Source organism: Kogia breviceps, chromosome 19, assembly GCF_026419965.1.
Source record: "Kogia breviceps isolate mKogBre1 chromosome 19, mKogBre1 haplotype 1, whole genome shotgun sequence".
NCBI lineage: Eukaryota > Metazoa > Chordata > Mammalia > Artiodactyla > Physeteridae > Kogia > Kogia breviceps.
The window spans coordinates 39,280,064-39,299,467 of record NC_081328.1 but is presented as its reverse complement, the minus strand read 5'-3'; the positions used below and the strand labels follow the sequence as shown (position 1 = coordinate 39,299,467).

General features: G+C 52.5%; 3 protein-coding genes across 8 annotated transcripts; 1 reads left to right on the top strand and 2 right to left on the bottom strand.

Moving 5' to 3' along the window:
- Positions 1-426: 426 nt before the first annotated feature.
- On the top strand, positions 427-5,618 carry PSMC3IP (PSMC3 interacting protein). The gene is made up of 8 exons (XM_059048299.2): positions 427-522; positions 611-711; positions 898-987; positions 3,772-3,883; positions 4,361-4,506; positions 4,627-4,680; positions 4,814-4,873; positions 4,955-5,618. Exons 1-8 carry the CDS (start codon positions 489-491, stop codon positions 5,009-5,011), a joined length of 654 nt encoding a protein of 217 aa, XP_058904282.1. The 5' UTR covers positions 427-488; the 3' UTR covers positions 5,012-5,618.
- MLX (MAX dimerization protein MLX) lies at positions 5,224-13,567 on the bottom strand. 4 transcript variants are annotated; one of them, XM_059048296.2, is made up of 8 exons: positions 13,431-13,563; positions 12,920-12,956; positions 12,331-12,420; positions 11,945-12,051; positions 11,591-11,690; positions 11,304-11,403; positions 10,731-10,932; positions 5,224-6,353 (listed from the first exon to the last, which is right to left on the bottom strand). In XM_059048296.2, the coding sequence occupies exons 1-8, from the start codon at positions 13,470-13,472 to the stop codon at positions 6,297-6,299; spliced, it is 735 nt and encodes a 244-aa protein (XP_058904279.1). In that variant the 5' UTR covers positions 13,473-13,563; the 3' UTR covers positions 5,224-6,296. The 4 variants fall into 4 exon arrangements, with proteins under 4 accessions (XP_058904279.1, XP_066877104.1, XP_058904280.1 ...); XM_067021003.1 differs by having other exon boundaries at positions 13,269-13,549; XM_059048297.2 differs by lacking the exon at positions 12,331-12,420 and having other exon boundaries at positions 13,431-13,567.
- Positions 13,568-14,295: 728 nt separating this feature from the next.
- Positions 14,296-18,399, bottom strand: COASY (Coenzyme A synthase). Of its 3 annotated transcripts, none has more exons than XM_059048258.2 (10): positions 18,044-18,172; positions 17,208-17,915; positions 16,412-16,626; positions 16,038-16,169; positions 15,706-15,895; positions 15,557-15,621; positions 15,281-15,365; positions 15,023-15,120; positions 14,788-14,934; positions 14,296-14,686 (listed from the first exon to the last, which is right to left on the bottom strand). In XM_059048258.2, the coding sequence occupies exons 1-10, from the start codon at positions 18,108-18,110 to the stop codon at positions 14,627-14,629; spliced, it is 1,767 nt and encodes a 588-aa protein (XP_058904241.1). In that variant the 5' UTR covers positions 18,111-18,172; the 3' UTR covers positions 14,296-14,626. The 3 variants fall into 3 exon arrangements, 2 of the variants coding, with proteins under 2 accessions (XP_058904241.1, XP_058904239.1); XM_059048256.2 differs by lacking the exon at positions 18,044-18,172 and adding an exon at positions 18,299-18,399 and having other exon boundaries at positions 14,299-14,686; XR_010838135.1 differs by lacking the exons at positions 15,023-15,120; positions 18,044-18,172 and adding an exon at positions 18,299-18,387 and having other exon boundaries at positions 14,299-14,686; positions 14,788-14,984.
- Between the last annotated feature and the right edge of the window lie 1,005 nt (positions 18,400-19,404).

The following is a 19,404-nucleotide window of genomic DNA, read 5'->3' as shown; positions in this document are numbered from 1 at the left end:
TGTTGCCGTTTTACAAAAAATGAGAAAAACCGACTGAAAGGTTTGGGCCGTGGGAGGGGACACGTCCGTAGGTAACTGGCCCTGTGACCTTGAGCAAGTCGCTTGCCCAGCGGGAGGTGGTGCTGAGGTTTCTTTCCGTTCGAATACTCAGCCCAGTTCAAGGTCACGAGTGCTCAGCGGCCGCTATAACTGGGTCCCGAAACTCCAGCGCGTGATTCCCTACAGCCCTGGTTCCGAGGGAAGTAAGGGAGAGGTTCGAAGCGCGCGCCCCGCCTCCACGGCAGAGACCGGGACCCGGCCAGCGAGACATGGGCGCCCGAGTTCCCGGCCAAGCTGAACTACGGTGTCCGGGAAGGGCTGCTCCACCCCTCGCGAAGGCTTCCCTCCGCCAATCACCACTTGAGGCCAGCCCGGCCCTTCGCCGGAAGGAGCCGTTGCCCCGAGTAACTGAAACTTCCGGCTTTAGGAGTTTGGTGGCGGTAAAGGACATGAGTAAAGGCCGGGCGGAAGCCGTGGCGGGAGGTAACGGCCGTGGGCGCCGGGAGACCTGGGAGGAGGGCGGGCAGGGGTCGGTTGAGAGAGCCCCTCCCTGCCTCGTCTCTCTCCGTAGCTTGCGGGATCCTGCTGAGGTACCTACAGGAGCAGAACCGGCCCTACAGCGCCCAGGACGTGTTCGGGAACCTGCAGCGGGAACACGGACTGGGCAAGGCGGTGAGCCCTCTCCTGGGATTCCTCCCCTGGGACCCCTCGAATCAGCCTGGGTTCCTCCCCTCCCGAGGCTGCCATTCTAGCCTTGGGCTTCCTAAGGCTCTTCGTGCGCTTCCCGCATCATTGGTGACATTCCCCAGCCCGGGCGAAGTCACTCCCCCGACTTCTCCGCCCCCTCCCCTCTGCCAGGCGGTGGTGAAGGCGCTGGACCAGCTGGCCCAACAAGGCAAGATCAAAGAGAAGATGTACGGCAAGCAGAAGATATACTTTGCTGACCAGGTGAGGGAAACGCGCAGATTAGCACGTGTGTGAGAGTCCGGCATTAGGTGAATCAGTCCCTGGTATGAACTCTCTTTGGGAGAATTGAAGCATCCTGTGAAATTCACCGGTCTTAGGCCATTAAAAGGGTCCCAGCCAGCCTTTAAGTCAAAGTGTGGACCCCCTTTGCTGTCATCCAAATTTCACGAGATTTCCAGACTTGAAAAATGATAGAGGACAGAAGATCCTGAGTTGTTGCTATCGAGGTCCACTTATCCTTGGAAGTTCTTATTCCCAATCATCTAGATGAGAACCACAGTCTTCCAAATTATTTTCCTTCTGTCTCCACCCCTTTCCGTAAACACATGTGAAATTAACTTTGTATCTCCAGCCCAGACCCGCCCCACCACCACCTGGATGCCTTTCAGGCCATTCAGAATCAATATTGCCAAAGGAGAATGCCTCATCTCTCCCCTAAACTGGCTCCTCTTGTATTCTTCTCCCTTAATGGAATCACTCTTCACCCAGGCCAGACTGGGGAGTCATTCTTTTTTTTTTTTTTTTTTCTTTTGGCTGCATTGGGTCTTAGTTGCGGTGGGGGGCTTAACTGCCCCCCGCCCACCCGCACGTGGGATCTTAGTTCCCCGACCAGGGATCGAACCCCGTCCCCTACATTGGAAGGCGGATTCTTAACCACTGGACCACCAGGGGAGTCCCTGGAGTCATTCATTCATTCGTTTATTTCTGCATTGGGTCTTCGTTGCTGCGTGTGGGCTTTCTCTAGTTGCGGCGAGTGGGGGCTACTCTTCGTTGCTGTGTGTGGGCTTCTCATTGCAGTGGCTTCTCTTGTTGTGGAGCACAGGCTCTAGGTTCGTGGACTTAAGTAGTTGCAGCACGTAGGCTCAGTAGTTGTGGCTCGTGGGCTCTAGAGCGCAGGCTCAATAGTTGTGGTGCACGGGCTTAGTTGCTCCGTGGCATGTGGGATCTTCCTGCACCAGGGATCAAACCTTTGTCCCCTGCATTGTTAGGCAGATTCTCAACCACTGTGCCACCAGGGAAGTCCCGGGGAAGCATTATTATTATTTTTTGCGGTACGCGGGCCTCTCCCGTTGCGGAGCACAGGCTCCGGACGCGCAGGCCCGGTGGCCATGGCCCACGGGCCCAGCCGTTCCGCGGCATGTGGGATCTTCCTGGACTGGGGCACGAACCCGTGTCTCCTGCATCGGCAGGCGGACTCTCAACCACTGCGCCACCAGGGAAGCCCCCCGGGGAGCCATTCTTAACTTCCCTTATTTCACATGCCTAGTCAGCCATCAAGTCCAGTTGTTTTCCTCTTCTTGAATCCATCTTCTCCTTTACCAGCTGCCACCACCGCTCTAGTTCAGGTGCTCCTCATCTACTGCAATATCCTCCTAACTCCTGGCCTCCTTAAACATATCTTAAACATTGTAGCCAGCATAATCTATGTACGTACAAATCTAGTCATGCCGTTTCCCTACTGAAAACTCTAGTGCTCCCTAGAACAGATAAAAGGCACTTGGAGACCTGGCCCCAGCCTGCCTCTAGCCTCTCCTGTCCCTATTATGTCTCCATTCATCAATACTAGACCATTTAGATGTGTTTTACTCCTGTGGCCTTTGCTCACTGTCCTTCCTCTGCTCAGAGTTTTTGAGTCCCTTTTTTCTCTTTGCCCAGCTCACTCTTACTCATCCCTTAGGATTTCACGCAGGCATCACCTCCGGAAACCTTCCCAGAATGCTGTGAGCTAACTGCCTTCTTTGGGCACTTACCTCTTTTGAGGCAGACTCTATTGTAATTGTCTTTTCACTTGTCTCCCTCACAAAACTGAAGCTGTTCTGGGGCAGACCCCATTTCTCATCTTCTTTTACTCCGTAACCCCACAGGATTTAACATCCACTGTCAAGGCTAATTATCCTCAAATAGGTTTCATTATATTACTGCTCTATTGAAGATCCCTTAAAGAAGTTGGCAAGATTTCTTTTTTTTTTCTGTAAAGGGCCAGTTAATATTTTTATGCTTTGCAGGTCAGATGGTCTCTTGTCCCAGTTACACAGCTGTCACTAGTACTCAAGTCTGCCACTGTAGAGCAAAACCAGCCAGTCACAATATGTAAGCAAGTGGATGTGGCTGCATTTCCATAAACCTTTTTCAAAAGCATGCATCTGACAGGATTTGGCCTGTTGGCTGTAGTTTGCTGCCTCCTGCCCTCATGGTTTATTTACCTCACCTGAATGTAGAGTCCAAACCGCCTGGGCTGGCATTCCCATCCTTTCCATTCTGCTGCTCATCACCACTGACAAGACCCCGCAGAGCCCCAGCACAGGCCTTTTCTAGCTGCTGGTCTCATGGGAGGGGTTCCTCAGACTTCACTGGTATCCTTTATCTAAATACCTCCCACCATGCCTCTTCACCTGTCCAGATTCTTCCTATTGTGGAAACCCATAATTAGGTATCATCACCTTGAGAAGAAGGTTCCTTTACTCTTTCAGCCCAGTGAGTGGTTTTGCCAGTAACCTGAAAGATATTTCTGTCCTATTATTCAGTATCCTGAACCTCGAAACCCCTTGAGGGCAAGTATCAGGTCTCAACTTGTTCTTTTACAGCTTTTTGAGTGGACTGGTACTAAACTGAATGACTGCCCAAAAGTACCCTCTATCTTCCCAGGCCCTCTGGAGGGTTGGGGAGTCTCAGATTGAGTGTGTATGAATGTTGCCTTCCCAAATGGGGGTTCCCTTCTTGTTTCTCCCATCAGCCTGCTTCTATTTTTCCTTTTGTCTCTGGCAGGAACAATTTGACATGGTCAGTGATGCTGACCTCCAAGTCCTGGATGCCAAAATCGTGGCCCTCACTGCTAAGGTGCAGAGCTTGCAGCAGAGCTGCCGCCACATGGAGGCTGGTAGGACTGGGCAACCCCCAGAAGGTACCCCTAGTGTCAGGTCAGCCTGAGGTCAGGAATTAGCAAGTGAAGGGTTTTTTGACTGCAGTGTTGTCTTCTTGCAGCAAAGATCCCTTTGCTGGGCTGCAATAGGCATTACCTTAAAATCAATGTCTAAATGGCTTTTGAAGACAACTGGGCAAGACAGGCCTTTGCCTTCCCTACTGTGAGTACCAGTATACGGTTCCCACACTTCCCTTTACTCTGCTTCTTTAACTGACTACAGCTAACAGTCAAACTCATTCCCCTCAACTATTTGTAGATGGGGAAGGAAAGAAAACTAGAATAAACTGACAATTCTGTAAGCCTTAATCTCTCTTGAGGATTTCCAGAACATGGGACCCATTCTGGACCCTGTGTGTAGAGCCCAGAGCAAGGTGGAGGCCTGGTCTCCTACCTCAGGGTAGCCAGTGACCTCTCCGAGGGATGTGGTTTTAGAGCTGAAGGAGTTAACTAGTGCCCTGACCACACCGGAGATGCAGAGAGAGATCCAGGAGTTAAAGAAGGAATGTGCTGGCTACACAGAGAGACTGAAGAACATCAAAGCGGCCACCAAACACGTGACGCCGGAAGAGAAAGAGCAGGTGGGTGGGGAGGGAGTGTGGAGCCGGGAGGGCTGCCTGTGCAGGTTCAAAGTGAGGAGGGTTGACCCCAGCGGCTGCTGTGGGGCTGAGGGGGACAGAGGAACCTGTTTCCCTGTCTAGGTGTACAGAGAGAGGCAGAGGTACTGCAAGGAGTGGAGGAAGCGCAAGAGGATGGTAAGTGCGGGGGGAACTCTAGGCAGGCCCTGGGCGGCGGCAGCCACCGGGGAAACAGCTGCCCCGTATCATGGACCCGTCAGGCCTGCCGAGTGCTGCCCATCTGAAAGGGGGTGGTTTTGTTTCTTGTCAGGCAACAGAGCTGTCTGACGCAATCCTTGAAGGATACCCCAAGAGCAAGAAGCAGTTTTTTGTAAGTGGTGTTCTCCCTTCCTTGCTCCCCTGGGGCCTGTGTCCAGGGAGGTCTCATTCACTTGTCTCGCTGCCCCTCTAGGAGGAAGTTGGGATAGAGACAGATGAAGATTACAACCTCAAGCTCCCAGATCCCTGAGGCCCTCTGGCAGGCCTGGGAACAGACATGTCCTGGACTGGCTGCCTTGTTTAGGTCAGCTTAGTTGTAGTTCCTGCTGCTGTCCACTTCTGGGCACACACCAAGTACTGGGTGGAGCACTGGTGGCCCAGAGAGGATGGTTTCACTCATTTCATCATCCACGTTTCGACTGCCTGAACTTAACAGTTAGATGGGGAACAATGCAAAAGGAAAGCATTTGGCAATATTTATTGTAATATAATTTGATATAAAAATATTTAATTTCCTCTGGATAATCAAACCTCCCAGATATCAAACCTGAGGAAGGCAAAAGAGAGCTTGGGGGACAAAGGCAGAGAGAGGCTACTATGCACAGCATGCAAGAAGCCCAGGGCCTCACCCAGGACTCTCCTGGGCTCTACACTCCAGGAGACCTTTAGAAAATCTTCTCTACCCACCTTCACCCCACCCCAAGTCCTGGGAGAAATGCAGGCAGCCCTGAGATGGTAGAGACCCACATACACTTGACAGAAAGCCTGGGAGTGGTCTTGAGGCCAATTTTCCAAAATTGTAACTTTAGCAAAATTGCATTGTTGGTGTTTAGAAAAATTAAAAAATTTAACACGTAGTGTTGTGTCACATTTGACTTTGATGTGCAGTGCTACTGCCTGTGGGGACACAGAGGGCAGGAGTGGGTGAGGAGGTTGCTTCCCTCCACCACCCAGAGTAGGGGGCAAGGGCAGGAACCTGGCAGCCCTGCCCTGAGCTGGCCAGAGAAAGCTCTGGCCTCACCTTGGGCTGACCAGGCAGCCGTATCCTAGGCATGAGGCCACCTTTCACCCTTCATGGCTGTGAAAGTATTTTCCCTTACTCCTTTCTTACCATCCAACTACTGCCAAAATGGCCAAACTTAGGCTAAATGTTGCCAGAGAGACCAAAACAGGCAAACAGTAGTTATCAAATATGAGCAGAAATCTGAGGCTTAGAAAAAGGGAGAGGCCAGGAGCTTTTTAGGGTTCCCAGAACAGACCCCATCCCGAGGACTTCTATGGGGAGGGGGAAAGACTAGGCAGGTTTGAGATCTATGGTCAGTATAATAAATTAATCAAAGCTTTCATAATAACCTTCCCCCCTCCCCAGCCCCACTGAAGATGGGGCTGGGGGGGAGCTGGGGAGCCAAACACTGAGGAGAAAGCAGCTGACTGGTGTGCAGTGTCACAGTCCAATCTCATAAACCCAGTGGCTCCATGGCCAAGTAGGAGACTCAAGGCCTCTTGTTGGATGTTCTGCAGGTTCCAAGAGCTGGTCAGTAAAGCTGGTTCTTCAACTGATGTAGAACACCAATCACAATCTCCCGTAGGGTCTGGTAGGGGCAGCAGAGAAAGAGAGATCATGCTCAGGGGAGGGCACAGAGCTGCTCAGTGACGCCTGCCTGAGCCAGATGTGCTCTTTAGAGTACAGTTAAAACAAAAAACCTGGGAAGCACTGATGTCTACAGTTTGCAAATGCCCCCAAAACAGGATGGAGTCAGTCAGGGATGGAGAGATGCATTACTATGTGATAAAGCAAATACAAAAAAGGTTAATGGTAAACTTCAGGTGGGGGATATATGAGTGTTCATTATAAAATTCTCTCAATGCTGCAGTATGTTTACAGTGTTTCACAATAAAAATGTTGGGACATGCTTTCAGCTGAAAGCATTTCCTCTAAGATAAGAAACAAGACAAGGATGCCCACTTTCACCACTTTTATTCAACACAGTTTTGGAAACCCTAGCCATGGCAATCAGAGAAGAAGAAATGAAAGGAATCCGAATTGGAAAAGAAGAAATAAAATATCACTGTTTGCAGATGACACAATACTAAACATGGAAAATCCTAAAGATGCCAGCAGAAAACTACTAGAGCTCAGCAATGAATTTGGTAAAATTGCAGGGTATAAAATTAATGTACAGAAATCTCTTGCATTTAAGTATCAAAGAAAAATTAAGAAAACAATCCCATTTACCATCACATTAAAAGAATAAAATACCTAGGAATAAACCTAGCTAAGGAGGTAAAAGACCTGTACGCTGATGGAAAGAAACTGAAGATAACACAAACAGATAGAAAGATATACCACGTTCTTTGATTGGAAGAATCAATATTGTTACAACGACCATACTACCCAAGGCAATCTACAGATTCACTGCAGCCCGTCAAAATACCAATGGCATTTTTCATAAAACTAGAACAAATAATTTTAAAATTTGTATGGAAAGACAAAAGAAGCCGAATAGGCAAAATAATCTTGAGAAAGAAGAATAGAGCTGGAGGCATCATGCTCCCTGGCTTCAGATTATACTACAAAGCTACAGTAATCAACATGGTGGGCTTCCCTGGTGGCACAGTGGTTAAGAATCCGCCTGCCAATGCAGGGGACACGGGTTCAATCCCTGGTCCAGGAAGATCCTACATGCTGCAGAGCAACTAAGCCAGTGTGCCACAACTAGTGAGCCTGCACTCTACAGCCTGCAAGCCACAACTACTGAGCCTGCATGCCACAACTACTGAATCCTGCGTGCCTAGAGCCCGTGCTCCGCAACGAGAAGCCACCGCAATGAGAAGCCCATGCACCGCAATGAAGAGTAGCCCCTGCTCGCTGCAACTAGAGAAAGCCTGCATGCAGCAACAAAGACCCAAAGCAGCCAAAAATAAATAAATAAAATAAAATAAAACAACAAAAAAACCCAGTATGGTACTGGCACAAAAACACACAGATCAATGGAACAGAATAGAGAGCTCAGAAATAAACCCACACACTCAAGGTCAATTCATCTACAACAAAGGAGGCAAGAAAATACAATGGAGAAAAAACAGCCTGTTCAGTAAAGTGGTGCTGGGAAAACTGGACAGCTACATGTAAAAAATTGAAATTAGACCATTTTCTCACACCATATACAAAAGTAAAATAGATTAAAGATCTAAATGTAAGACTGGATACTATGAAACTCCTAAAGGGAAACATATGCAGAACACTCATGACATAAACTGGAGCAATATTTTTTGGATCCATCTCCTAAAGGAAATAAAAGTGAAAATAAACAAATGGGACCTAATTAAACTTAAAAGCTTTTGCACTGCAAAGGAAACCATTGACAAAACGAAAGGACAATCTACTGAATAGGAGAAAATATTGGCAAATGATATTACTGATAAGGGGTTAATATCCAACGTATATAAACAGCTCATACAACTCAGCAACAAAAAAATAACCAAGGAATTCCCTGGCAGTCCAGTGGTTAGGACTTGGCACTTTCACTGCCGTGGCCCAGGTTCTATCCCTGGTTGGGGAACTTAAGATCCCGCAAGCCACATGGTATGGCCAAAAAACAACCCGATTAAAAAAATGGGCAGACGTGGGGCAACTAAGTCTGTGCACCACAACTACTGAAGCCTGGACGCCAAGAGCCTGTGCTCTGCAACAAGAGAAGCTACCGCAATGAGAGGCCCGCGCACAGCAACAAACAGCAGCCCTGCTATCCGCAACTAGAGAAAACCCGCGAGCAGCAACGAAGACCCAACGCAGCCAAAACTAAAATAAAATTTTTTTTAAAAAAGTCAGAACTGAGTAGACATTTTTCCAAAGAGGAAATGCAGATGGCCAACAGGCACATGAAAAGATGCTCAACATCACTAATCATCAGAGAAATGCAAATCAAAACCACAATGAGGGACTTCCCTCATGGTCCAGGTTAAGAATCTGCCTTGCAATGCAGAGGACACGGGTAAGATCTGGTCGGGGAACTAAGATCCCACATGCCACAGGGCAACTAAGCCCAAGCGCCACAACTGCTGAGCCCATGAGCTTGAGCCCATGCACTGCAATGAAGAAGAACCCGCATGCTGCAATGGACCCAGTGCAACCAGAAAAAAAAAACAAACCACAATGAGGTATCACCTCACATCTGTGAGAATGTGGCGATCATCAAAAAGAATACAAATAACAAATGTCGGTGGGGATGTGGAGGAAAGGGGACTCTCGTACCCTGTTGGTGGGAATGTAAACTGGTGCAGCCACTGTGGAAAACAGTATGGAGGTTTCTCAAAAAACTAAAAATAGAGCTACCATATGATCCAGCAATTCCACTCCCGGGTATATATCAAAAAAAAAAAAAATAGAAACACTAATTCGAAAAGATATACACAACCCAATGTTCCAGCAGCATTATTTATAACTGCCAAGATATGGAAGCAACCTAAGCATCCATCAACAGGTGAATGGATAAAGAAAATGTGGTGTATATATATACAATGTAATATTACTCAGCCATAAAAAAATGAATGAAATAAAGCCATCTGAAGCAACATGGATGGACCTAGAGATTATCATACTAAGCAAAGTAGGTCAGAAAGAGAAAAACAATACCATATGGTATCACTTATATGTGGAATCTAAGTATGACACAAATCAACATCTCTATGAAACAGACTCACAGACACAGAGAACAGCCTTGAGGCTGTGGGGGTGGGGGAGGTAGGGAAGGGAAGGAGTGGGAGTTTGGGATTAGCAGAGGCAAACTTCTGTATATAGGATGGATGCATAAACAACAAGGCCCCACTGTAGAGCACAGGGAACTATATTCAATATCTTGTGACAAACCATAATGGAAAAGAATATGAAAAAACATATATATATGTATAACTGAGTCACTTTCCTGTATGGCAGAAATTAACACAACATAGTAAATCAAGCGTACTTCAATAAAATTTTTAAAAGTACCAAAAAAACCCTGCAAAAAACCGAGATGAATGGATAAAGATGTGGTATACACACACACACACACACACACACACACACACACACACACACACAATGGAATACTCTTCAGCTAAAAAGAAAAACGAAATTTTGCCATCTGCAGCAACATGGATGGACTTGGAGGGCATTATAATAAGTGAAATAAGTCAGAGAAAGATTCCACATGTAAGTGTATGACATTACTTGTATGTGGAATCTAAAAAAATACAACAAACTAGTGAATATAACAAAAAAGCAGCAGACTCACAGATACAGAGAACAAACTAGTGGTTACCAGTGCGGGGTGGGGCTGAGGGGCAATAGTGGGGTGGGGGAGTGGGAGGTACAAACTACTGGGTGTAAGGCTGCAAGGAGGTATTGTACAACACGGGGAATGTAGCCAATGTTTTTTGTAATAAGTGTAAATGGAGTGTAACTTTTAAAAATTACATTTAAAAAAATGTTGGGAAACAAAAAAGTGAGAATCTCAGATACAAGTCAAGCCTCAGAAAAAGCAACCAGGCCTCAAAAATGGAAGACTCAGTGCAACCATTAACACACTCTCCGTTACAAATAATAATTAGAAATCCCATGGAAAGCTACTTTAGTGGGCCTGGTGGGGGCCAGGAATCTTTCCAAAAACCCCAAGTAAGGCTGCCGCAAGTGATCGGGGCTTACTTGCTGGGCGGCCAAGGAGGAGTGCCTCAGGCTGCCATTACTTGCCACTATGTGGGCGGAACAAAGGCCAAGAGCTAGGCCTTGCATTAGTCCTTCTTGCCAAATGAAACCTAACAGGAAAAACTGGGCTAGAAAGCAAAGAGGGAAAACAAGAATACTGAAAGTTGTAGAAATATCCTCAAGAAACCTAAAACCTGCTACCCTGTCTGTCTGAACAAACACTGGCTTGGGCCACTGTGCCTGAGGGAAGACCCCCAACCCCGAGTCCACCGCTGCCCCATACCTGAGGCTTACAGTGCTCCTCAATCCAGCTGAAGACACAGGCCGACAGCTCCTGGAAGCTGGCCACGGAGATAGAGGCATTGAAGGACTGGAAGAGGGAGTCCATGATGCCTTGAAACACGTTGAACTTCACCTGGTCCGAGACCTGGTCCTCCCCCTCGTGGGGGTTGTCCTGGTGTGCCTTCACAATCTGCTCATAGTTCCTGAAAGCGAGCAGGCCGGGGCTAAGGGGCTGCAGCAGCTCTACTGGCCCAGGGAGAGTAATAGCGCTACCCTACTACTCCCCTGGGAAGGAGATTCCCAGAGAGCCTCGGGGAGGTATCCAACATCAGCTAGATACTGCCTCTCCCTCAGACGTGGTGACCCACCCTCTCCAGCCTTCCCTTCATTAATCCCACCGGCGTTTCCAGAGTATCTGCTACAGTTGGGATAGAGTCTTGCCTACCAGGTGAGAGAGTGAAAATATTATCTGATGTGGCCTCTGAACAAAGTGAAGGGCGTGAACTGAAGAGGCCTCAGGAGAGTCTCCTCAGAACCAGAAGCCCTGGCTCCCCCAGCCCAGCACCCCCCTTACACTTTCATGATCTTTAGGGCCATGACGTCCTTGCGTAGCATGGATACCTCCTCCTCCTGCTTTTTCTTCTCCTTGTGCAAAAACTGGATGTAGTCAATGGCTGGAGTGGGGGAGGGAAGAGAGGGTGGGCACAACCAGAAGGGCCAGGCTGATCGTGCTTCCCCTTCCCCCAGACCCCACCTCTCCTGTTACAACCAGCCCACCAGGGCCAGGCCAAAAGTGGCTCCGAGGCGCTAGCCTTCACAGCCCCCTTGGCTCCAAGCCCTCCAGTGCTCTCCTGGCCGTACTCTTCTGCAGAACGATGGCCTTGCTGAGCTTCTGGGAGCCAATGGAGAAGTCCTGCTGCTGACAGGTGGGAACAATGGTCTGTAGGTCATCATAGCCTCTCTGTGGAGATAGCAGGGGACATGGGTTCCTTAACTGAGGGGTTAAGGCAAATGGGCACAAAGTTTTTCTTCCATGATACCAAGTTCCATGCTCACTCACTCAAAGGGAGTGGGAAGGAGGGAGAAGTTCATGTCCAGGGCCTAGACTAGCTGCCCCCAAGCCTGCTTGGGGCTGCCTGACGGGGTCAAGGCAGAGTGGACCCGAAGCACGCAGCACCCTCCTGCGCTGGCTGAGGTGCAGGCCTCCCCAGTCACCTTGATGGCATCCCTCCTCTTCTGCTCAGCCTGGGTGTGTGCTCGCCTCCGCCGGTCCTTGTAGGACTCCTTGTAGGATTCCTGGTGGTAATCGCTGTCCTCGTCATCTACGCTCAGAGTTGGGGGCAGGAAGAGGTCATTCTGGGGCCCAGTGGGGCCCATCTAGCCCACTTTTCCCCAGCTGGGAAGAAGAACCTGGTGCCCAGAGATGGCAGATAGATACAAGAACCTAATATCCCAGGTAAGGTGAGAGATGGCGATACCCTGCTTCTAGCACTAGGGTTCCAGCGCCTCCACGTGGACGGCTGGAGCTGCCCTGTCTAGGAAAGATACTAAAATGAAGTTATTTCTGGTTCCCCCGAGTGGGGGGGGACGTTGCTGCCTACCTGTGTTGGGGACAGAAGAGGCACTGGTGGAACCGATGCTATTAGCTCTGGACACTACACTCCCCTTGCGGGTGTTCTCTACAAAAAGCCCTGGAAAAGAGAGGCCCCAATCACTAAGGGGTAGGATAGAGGGAGGGGCCCTGCTAGGCCCTCAGACACCTGTGGGCATAATGGCTTCCTGGGCCTTAAATACTGACCTCTCCCCTTCAACCCAAAAGTCAGCCATACTGTGCCACCCACTCACTTCCTGTCGTGACATTCCGCAGTGCTCCTGTCCCTAGGTGTCTACACTGCTCCACAGGCCTGCAGTGATACCTCCTGGCTCACAAAGTGGCATCTGGGCGTGATGATGGTGAGTGACCAGCTGTCACTACTTCCATCACATCCCTGCTCCAGGACACAGGGAACTAGGTGTCACCCTCGGATGCTTCTTGCCCCTCTCCTCCAGCTCCTCCTCCCTCGCTGCTCAGGCCCGCTCAGCTCAAGGGCAGTGGACTGTGCTCAGGTGTGGCTGGCAAGGCCACTTAAATCTATAGGGCTGAAATGGGAGTGTCTCTCCAGAGCTGAAGACGGTGGGGGAGGCACTCACCGGGGTCCAGGCTGTTGTCGCTGTACGCATACTCGACCTGCGGCACCGAGCAAGGGAGAAGCCCGTCATACCTCCGCCCCTGCGCGCGTGTATACACACACACACACACACACACACACACACCTCTGGGGTGCGGGGGCAGCCGAAGGATACACACACACGCGCACACACACACACACAAACACACCCCTGGAGTGCGCGGGCAGCCGCATGATTCCCCCAGAGCCAAGAGTGGCTAGGCCGCGGGAGCGCCGCCCCTTGGCGGGACCCCGTCCGCCCACTCCACACCCCCAGTCCTCCAGCCCCGTCCCCTCACACCCGCGCGCACACGCCTCAGTTGTCTTCCCACCTTGGCACACGCGGGGTGAGAGCAGTCTTCTCTGCAGCCCCGGGGCCCGGAAAGCAGGGGTAGCTCTGGGGACTTCAGGGAGTCCCCTCGTCTTCCGGACCCCCTACGTGCACGAGCCCGACCCGCCCTCCCCTCGCCGGCGTGCGCGCCCACGGGGCTTGCCTTGACCCAGGGGTCCTCCGGAGAGGCGCCCGGCTCCGTCATCTCCGACCCACCGAACCGGAAAGCTGCCCGCAGGCTGGCCCCCTGCGGCGAGGAAGCGGCGAGGCGCGCCCACGTGACCCAAACCCACCAACCGACGGCCCAGAGGCGGGGGGCGGGGCGGGGCGGGGCGGCTGCGCATGCGCGACCCGGAGGACGCCTCCCCGCCCCCGCCCCCACACACCCGCCGCGGCCGGTGGAGGCCTGGGGTCCGGTTTGGTGTCGGGGTTGACACCGGCGGTCTTGGGGCCGTCCTACCCGCCCGTCCCTGCCCTCCCTCAGGGCAGGCGTCCCAGCCGCCGCGACATGAAACACATTCGGTGAAACGGGGTCCCCTCAAAAGGCTTGTCCGCACTGTGTCGCAGAGTTGCGCGCACGCGCATTGCCGAGGCCAGCCGGCTCCCGAGGACCGGGACGAGTTTCCCGGACCTGCAGTCTTGGCCACGTCGTCCGACCCCTCCGGGGTGCAACCTCTGTGAGGCCAGAGGCCCCGCGTGGCTTGTTGTAGGATGCTCCTCCAACGCCCAGTCCAGAGTCTGGCAGGATAGTTGTGGAATTGACGCTTTCAAAGAGCCTGTTAGCCAAGTCATGCTACTTTGTAAGCTAAGAAAACTGACGTACCTACAAAGTCCAGAACGTATCCAAAAGCACACAGCTAGTCAGTGATAGGGCCAAGGCTGGCCTCAGTCTGGCTAGCTTCAAAAGGCATGCTCTTAACCACTGCATTCCTGGCTTCCAGCTCAGGCCAGGGCCCTGCGCTTGTGGCTAAAGGGTCACAAAGATACCCAAAGGCACTGGAGCAGGAAGTAAACACCATACAGGCAGCACCTAGCAACATTCACCTTTAATTCTGTAACAAGTTTCAGTGTTTGCCCTGGTCCCAGCCCACCATGGGTGCCACAGACCTGTGGGCAAGAGCAAGGATGGCACAATGCTAGGGGGCCTGCTCCCCCAAGAGCCACATTCTCAGTGTCGGCCAAACACTGGCAAGCTGGGTAGGCTTCCTGTGTCCAGCAGGCCCAGCCCTGCCCTGCCCAGCTTAGCAGAGCTCTCTAGGCTCCAGCTAGGGTGAGCTTCAAGGCCCCAATTCGCCATCATCACTGGATCTCTTATCAGCTCCAGGGGTCAGTTTGGCCCCACAGAAAGCTCACTGTCAGTCATGGGCCTGATGGTGCCTCAGAGATGCGCTTCTGCAGGAGGGCCCAGGCTTTCTCCACCTTTGGACAGGCCAGAATGTTGGGAAGAAAAGAGGACAGGATCATACAAGCATCCACTGGAGACTCCCTCCCCACAACCCAGCCTTTCCCTGGGCACCAACCTGGCGCTGGGTGACATGAGGCTCCCACAAGGTGCTCAGCACCACGTGGCTCTGGTCCACAAGCTGCTGCCCACTCATCTGGCTCTGCAGCCGGCTTTGAGCCGCAGCCTCACTCAGGCCATCCCTCTCCACAATGCGTCGTACAGCCTGGGCAGACAAGGCATTCATCAGCCCACTGGTTCAGAGCAGGATGCGGGCTACAATGGGGATAGAGTGGGGAGTGGGATCCAGATACCTCAGTCTCAGGGATGACAACGGTCCACACCTCATGGACCATGTTCTGCCAGCCTGCTTCAAGCAGCATGGCGGCATCAATCACGCACACATGCTTTCCTGTGGGGAGACCCCAGTCACTGCCAGCAGCACCTTGCCACTTGCTACCAGTCAGAGAACCAAGGAAACACAGTCCAAGGGAAAGTGGATGGTCTGATTTAGGGTGGGGAAGCTCCCGGGGGAGATTCTGCTTAGCTGTTCCCTTGGGCTGCTCACTCACCCTCAGCCATAGCCTGCTCCATTTCCTCTCTGGCCAGCTTTGCGATAACTGGCCACATAATGTCCGTGAGTATCTTCAGCTGCTTCTGAGAAAGGGAATGGAAGGGGTGGGCAGAGTTTACCCTCCCCCGGAGGAGATGGAGCCAGCCCGAGGGAGGAGGTAGTTGGAAACAGTTGATTGGAAACTGGCATTCTGGGCCAGACCAGAGAGGTCCACTGGGTCCCAATCTCTGGGTCTAGCAGCAGCTGCAGAGCCCTTGGAGAGGTGTGTGTTTACCTTGTTCCCAAACACCCGGCTGCCTAGGACCTTCCTGTTGATAATGCCATCTTTATGGAGAATATCTGGACGACAGAGACAGAGGATTGGGCAAGGAGGCCAGGCCATCTCCTCACTTCAGGCCACCTCCAGCCCTCCCCAGTTATTACCTGTTCCAAAGGCTTTCACAACTGGCTGGTAGGCAGGACCGCCCGGGGCATAGGCCCGGTGGCCCAGGTGGTCACTGTCGATGACATATGCCCCCAGGCCCTTCAGCCGCTGAGCCACTGAACTCTTCCCAGAGCCACTGATGCCTGTCAGCCCAATCACGTAGAAACCTGGGGGGAACTCTGGCCTCTTCTATGGGTAGATAAGAGGGAACCCCACAGTTACTAGGGTCCCCAGACTCAGGTTTGAGGCTGAACCCTTCAGTCTCTCCTCTCCAGCATTCCCAGCCCACCCATGCGGGGGAAGGGGTGGGAGGCGGGTGGGTTAGGCTTACATGTGGAGGCCGGAGCAGGTTTCCCAGCATTTGTTGGCGGAAGCTGGAGGAGCTGACTTTGTCCTCTTCGTTTTCCTTGTGGTTGAGGTCCTTCAGCAGCTGGATCTGGTACAAGATGAGCTCCTCTAGGTCCTGAGGCAAAGGAAGAGTGAGGAGAGAGAAGGAGAGGTGAGATGAGGACAAATCTATCGCCTTATCCTTCCCTGCCTACCCAGAGGTAAAACTTGCCTCGGAGGGCAAGCTGGGAAGTTCCTCCTTGCCTCTTCCCACCACCTTGAGCCCTCTCCCTCCTCCTCTGGAGTCCCATACTCCCAACAGCCCCCAGCGGCTTCCCCTCCCACCCACCCCCTCTGCCAGTGTCCCTCAGGGGTTACATTCTCAAGGCGGAAGCGGTTGACGGCCATCCCCCCACGATAGGTCTCCTCGCTGACCACCAGGAACTCCAGAGAGGGGTCAGAGCCAGCGGGCCCATAGGGGTCCAGCAGGGGGATGATATCAAAAGTCAAGGAGGGCTTGATGTCCACCAGGAACTCACTCAGATGTTCCACGCGTTCTGCGTAGGGTTGGAGCAGCTCAGGGAGCAACTTGCCTGGGGAAGGAGCCCAGAAGAACAGTGAGATCTTTTTACTGGGGAGGAAGAGCGTGGGCCAGTTTAGGGGAGAGTGTCCCTAAGCATCCTATCTCCAGAGGGGAGCTGGGCAGTGGTCCGTGACGGGGGAGCTATGAGGAGGCAGCAGGCAGGCACAAGAGTGCTGCAAGGGCTGGTGCCTGTGCAGAGAACTAGCAGTGCCAGGAGGCATCAGAGTCAGATGGAGAATTCCAAGAGCCGGAGAATTCCGAGAGGCTCCTCTGACTGCCTATGCCACTGCTACCTACAACTTACTCATCCATGTATTCCCAGGGACTCAAACTTTAGGATTCATCACCTGGAGAATTTGTTTAAAAGTGCAGGTTCCTTGGCTACACATTTGGGGGATCCTGACTGAATGGTGACTAGACCACACACCTAGAAAGATGCATTTATTCATTTAACAAAATTCCCTCAGTGCCAACTGAGCGCCAGGCACTGTGACATTTGGGAGGGGTGGGAAGTAACGGATGGCCTCACCCTTCCTCAATCTTGGCCTGGGGGGAGAGTAAGACTGCCCTAACTCAGTCTCTCTAACTCACTCTTCAACAGGTCTTTGTCTGCTACTCCCACCACAAGCTGCTCCTGAGCCAGGAGGCACGCGACGCTGAGCAACACCTTGTGGGCGTTGTGCAGGCGGTCAAAGGTGCCACCCACAGCACCGCGCTGGTGGCCACGCACTGGCTGCTTGGCAGACCTGCCCACGGGGGAGGCTGAGCTGATGGTGGAGGGTAAGGGGACGTCCAGGGACCCCGCGGGCATAACTCCAGGCTCATAATCGGGGTATAGGAGCACCGAAGACAGTTGCGGACAACAGCTGTAACAACTGGTAGCATAACGCTCTAGCTGTTGCTTGGCTGGGTTGTACTGGCTTCCATCCAGGGTCTGGAAGTCGGTCAGCACCACTTCCGGCGGGTGGGCCAGGTTCTGGACTGAGCTGGTCAGGGGAGGGAGAAAGCTCTTGGTTCGGATATTGGTCAGCAGAATTCTAACGTCCAGGTGCCTGTGGACGTCGGCGCCAGCGTAGAGATGCGTGATGAAATCGATAACTTCAAACGTGGCCTGCACGGGGCTGGACTGGGGCTGAGCCGGGCCGCCCAGGTTCATGCCCGGTTGCAGGTGTACATAGAGCGTGTGATTCACCAACTGGGCCGCCGAGGTCAGGATGGGGGCCAGGCGAGGGGCCAGGGAGGTCAGCGGCGTTGTCAACACCAGGAGGCCCGACCGGAATACGGCCATGCTGCCCAGGCCTGCGGACAGTCAGGGAGACGAGGCGAGGGTGACTATGTGTCTGAGGCCGAAGACTGTAGGAGGACTCGGACCCAAGAGAGGGAGACCTGGAGCAGGGATGGCGTTCCCAGGGCGGATCGAGAGGAACCCGGGGGAGGGGACGGGACCTGGCAAACGGCGCCTCGGGGCTGTGCTCTAAATCTCGGTTTTATCATTTCTCAGACGGAACGGTGAATTCGCTGAATTGCATCGAAACCCCGGGAGGGGAAAACTCGGCAGGAGACCCTGAGTCATAAGGCTGGGGATCCAGAAATCCCGGGCGCTCTTCCTGAGCGGCACCAGGATCTTCAAGGAATCGGAGGAGGGTACTAAAGGGGGACGCTGAGGCTCGGGTCCTACTTACTGAGACCTCCGGGCCTTGGTTCCGCTTGCACCACCGCGAAGGCTTCCCCAGCCACGACCAGTAAACATTAGTTCCGGTGCTGCGACTCCGAGATACGGAACCTGAGAAAGGCCAAACATCTCAACTTAGGTTCGGCAAGGGATTCTCGCGAGATTTCTCATGGGGTGGGGCGCCTGCATTGCTAAGGAGGGGAGCTCGGGGGCTTGGGAGATGCGCGGAAACTTATATCCGAAACCCAGCCTCACGGGGCCTGGGCCGAGTAGGGCAAGGAGGACTTGAAAGTCCGTTTCACGGGTGCCCTTCAGACTCTAAGAGAAGAGGTTGGCTTCAGCCAGGTCCCTCAGGAGACAGCGACAAAGGCAGAACTAACACCTGGCTTTCCTACGTAAATCGCGGGGACGGAGGTGGGGGTCGTAGGGTAGCACTTAAGTTAGGTTTCGGCGTCCCCAGAGCCCTCCTGGAGCCCTCCCAGTCTGAGGATCCTCATGTGGGAGGTCACAGGACAATTCTGTCCAAGCCCCCATTTCACAGATGGAAAAATTGACGCCTTGTGTGTTCCAGGGACATCTGGGGAGGTAAGGACAGAGGCCATGTGTCGTGGTTCCCGTGCAGTGCTCTCCACATCACCCAGAACCAGTGATACGACAGGGTTTTACGGAGAGAGAGGGGGGGAGGAGTTCTGCGTGTGAGCTCAGTAGAGCTGCCAGAGAATGGTCCCTATGGACGGGAGAAAAGGGGGCGGCGGGGGTGGGGGGTAGAGGGATGGGACTTAGTGCCGAGGGTTTGCCGTGAAGCTAATGAGTGCTGGAGAGGCTGGAATTGGTAGTCTCCGTGGGAGGACAAAGCCAGGTTGCCATCAGGAAACATTTTGGGTAAATTATCCAGGACGATCTCAAAAGGGAGGGAAACCAATCTCCAGGATTCCACTACAGTAATGCGCTGTAGTTTATTTTCCCAAACTAAATAAATGCTCACTTTCATACTTATTTTGTGGTTTTCGAATTCCTAAAGAGGTCTCCCAAAGCGTTTAAGCCTCTGGCCCCACAGAACCTGCATTTGGTCCTGGAGTCAAGGATGGAAGAGTTTTAGTGCCACAAAGGCCTTGA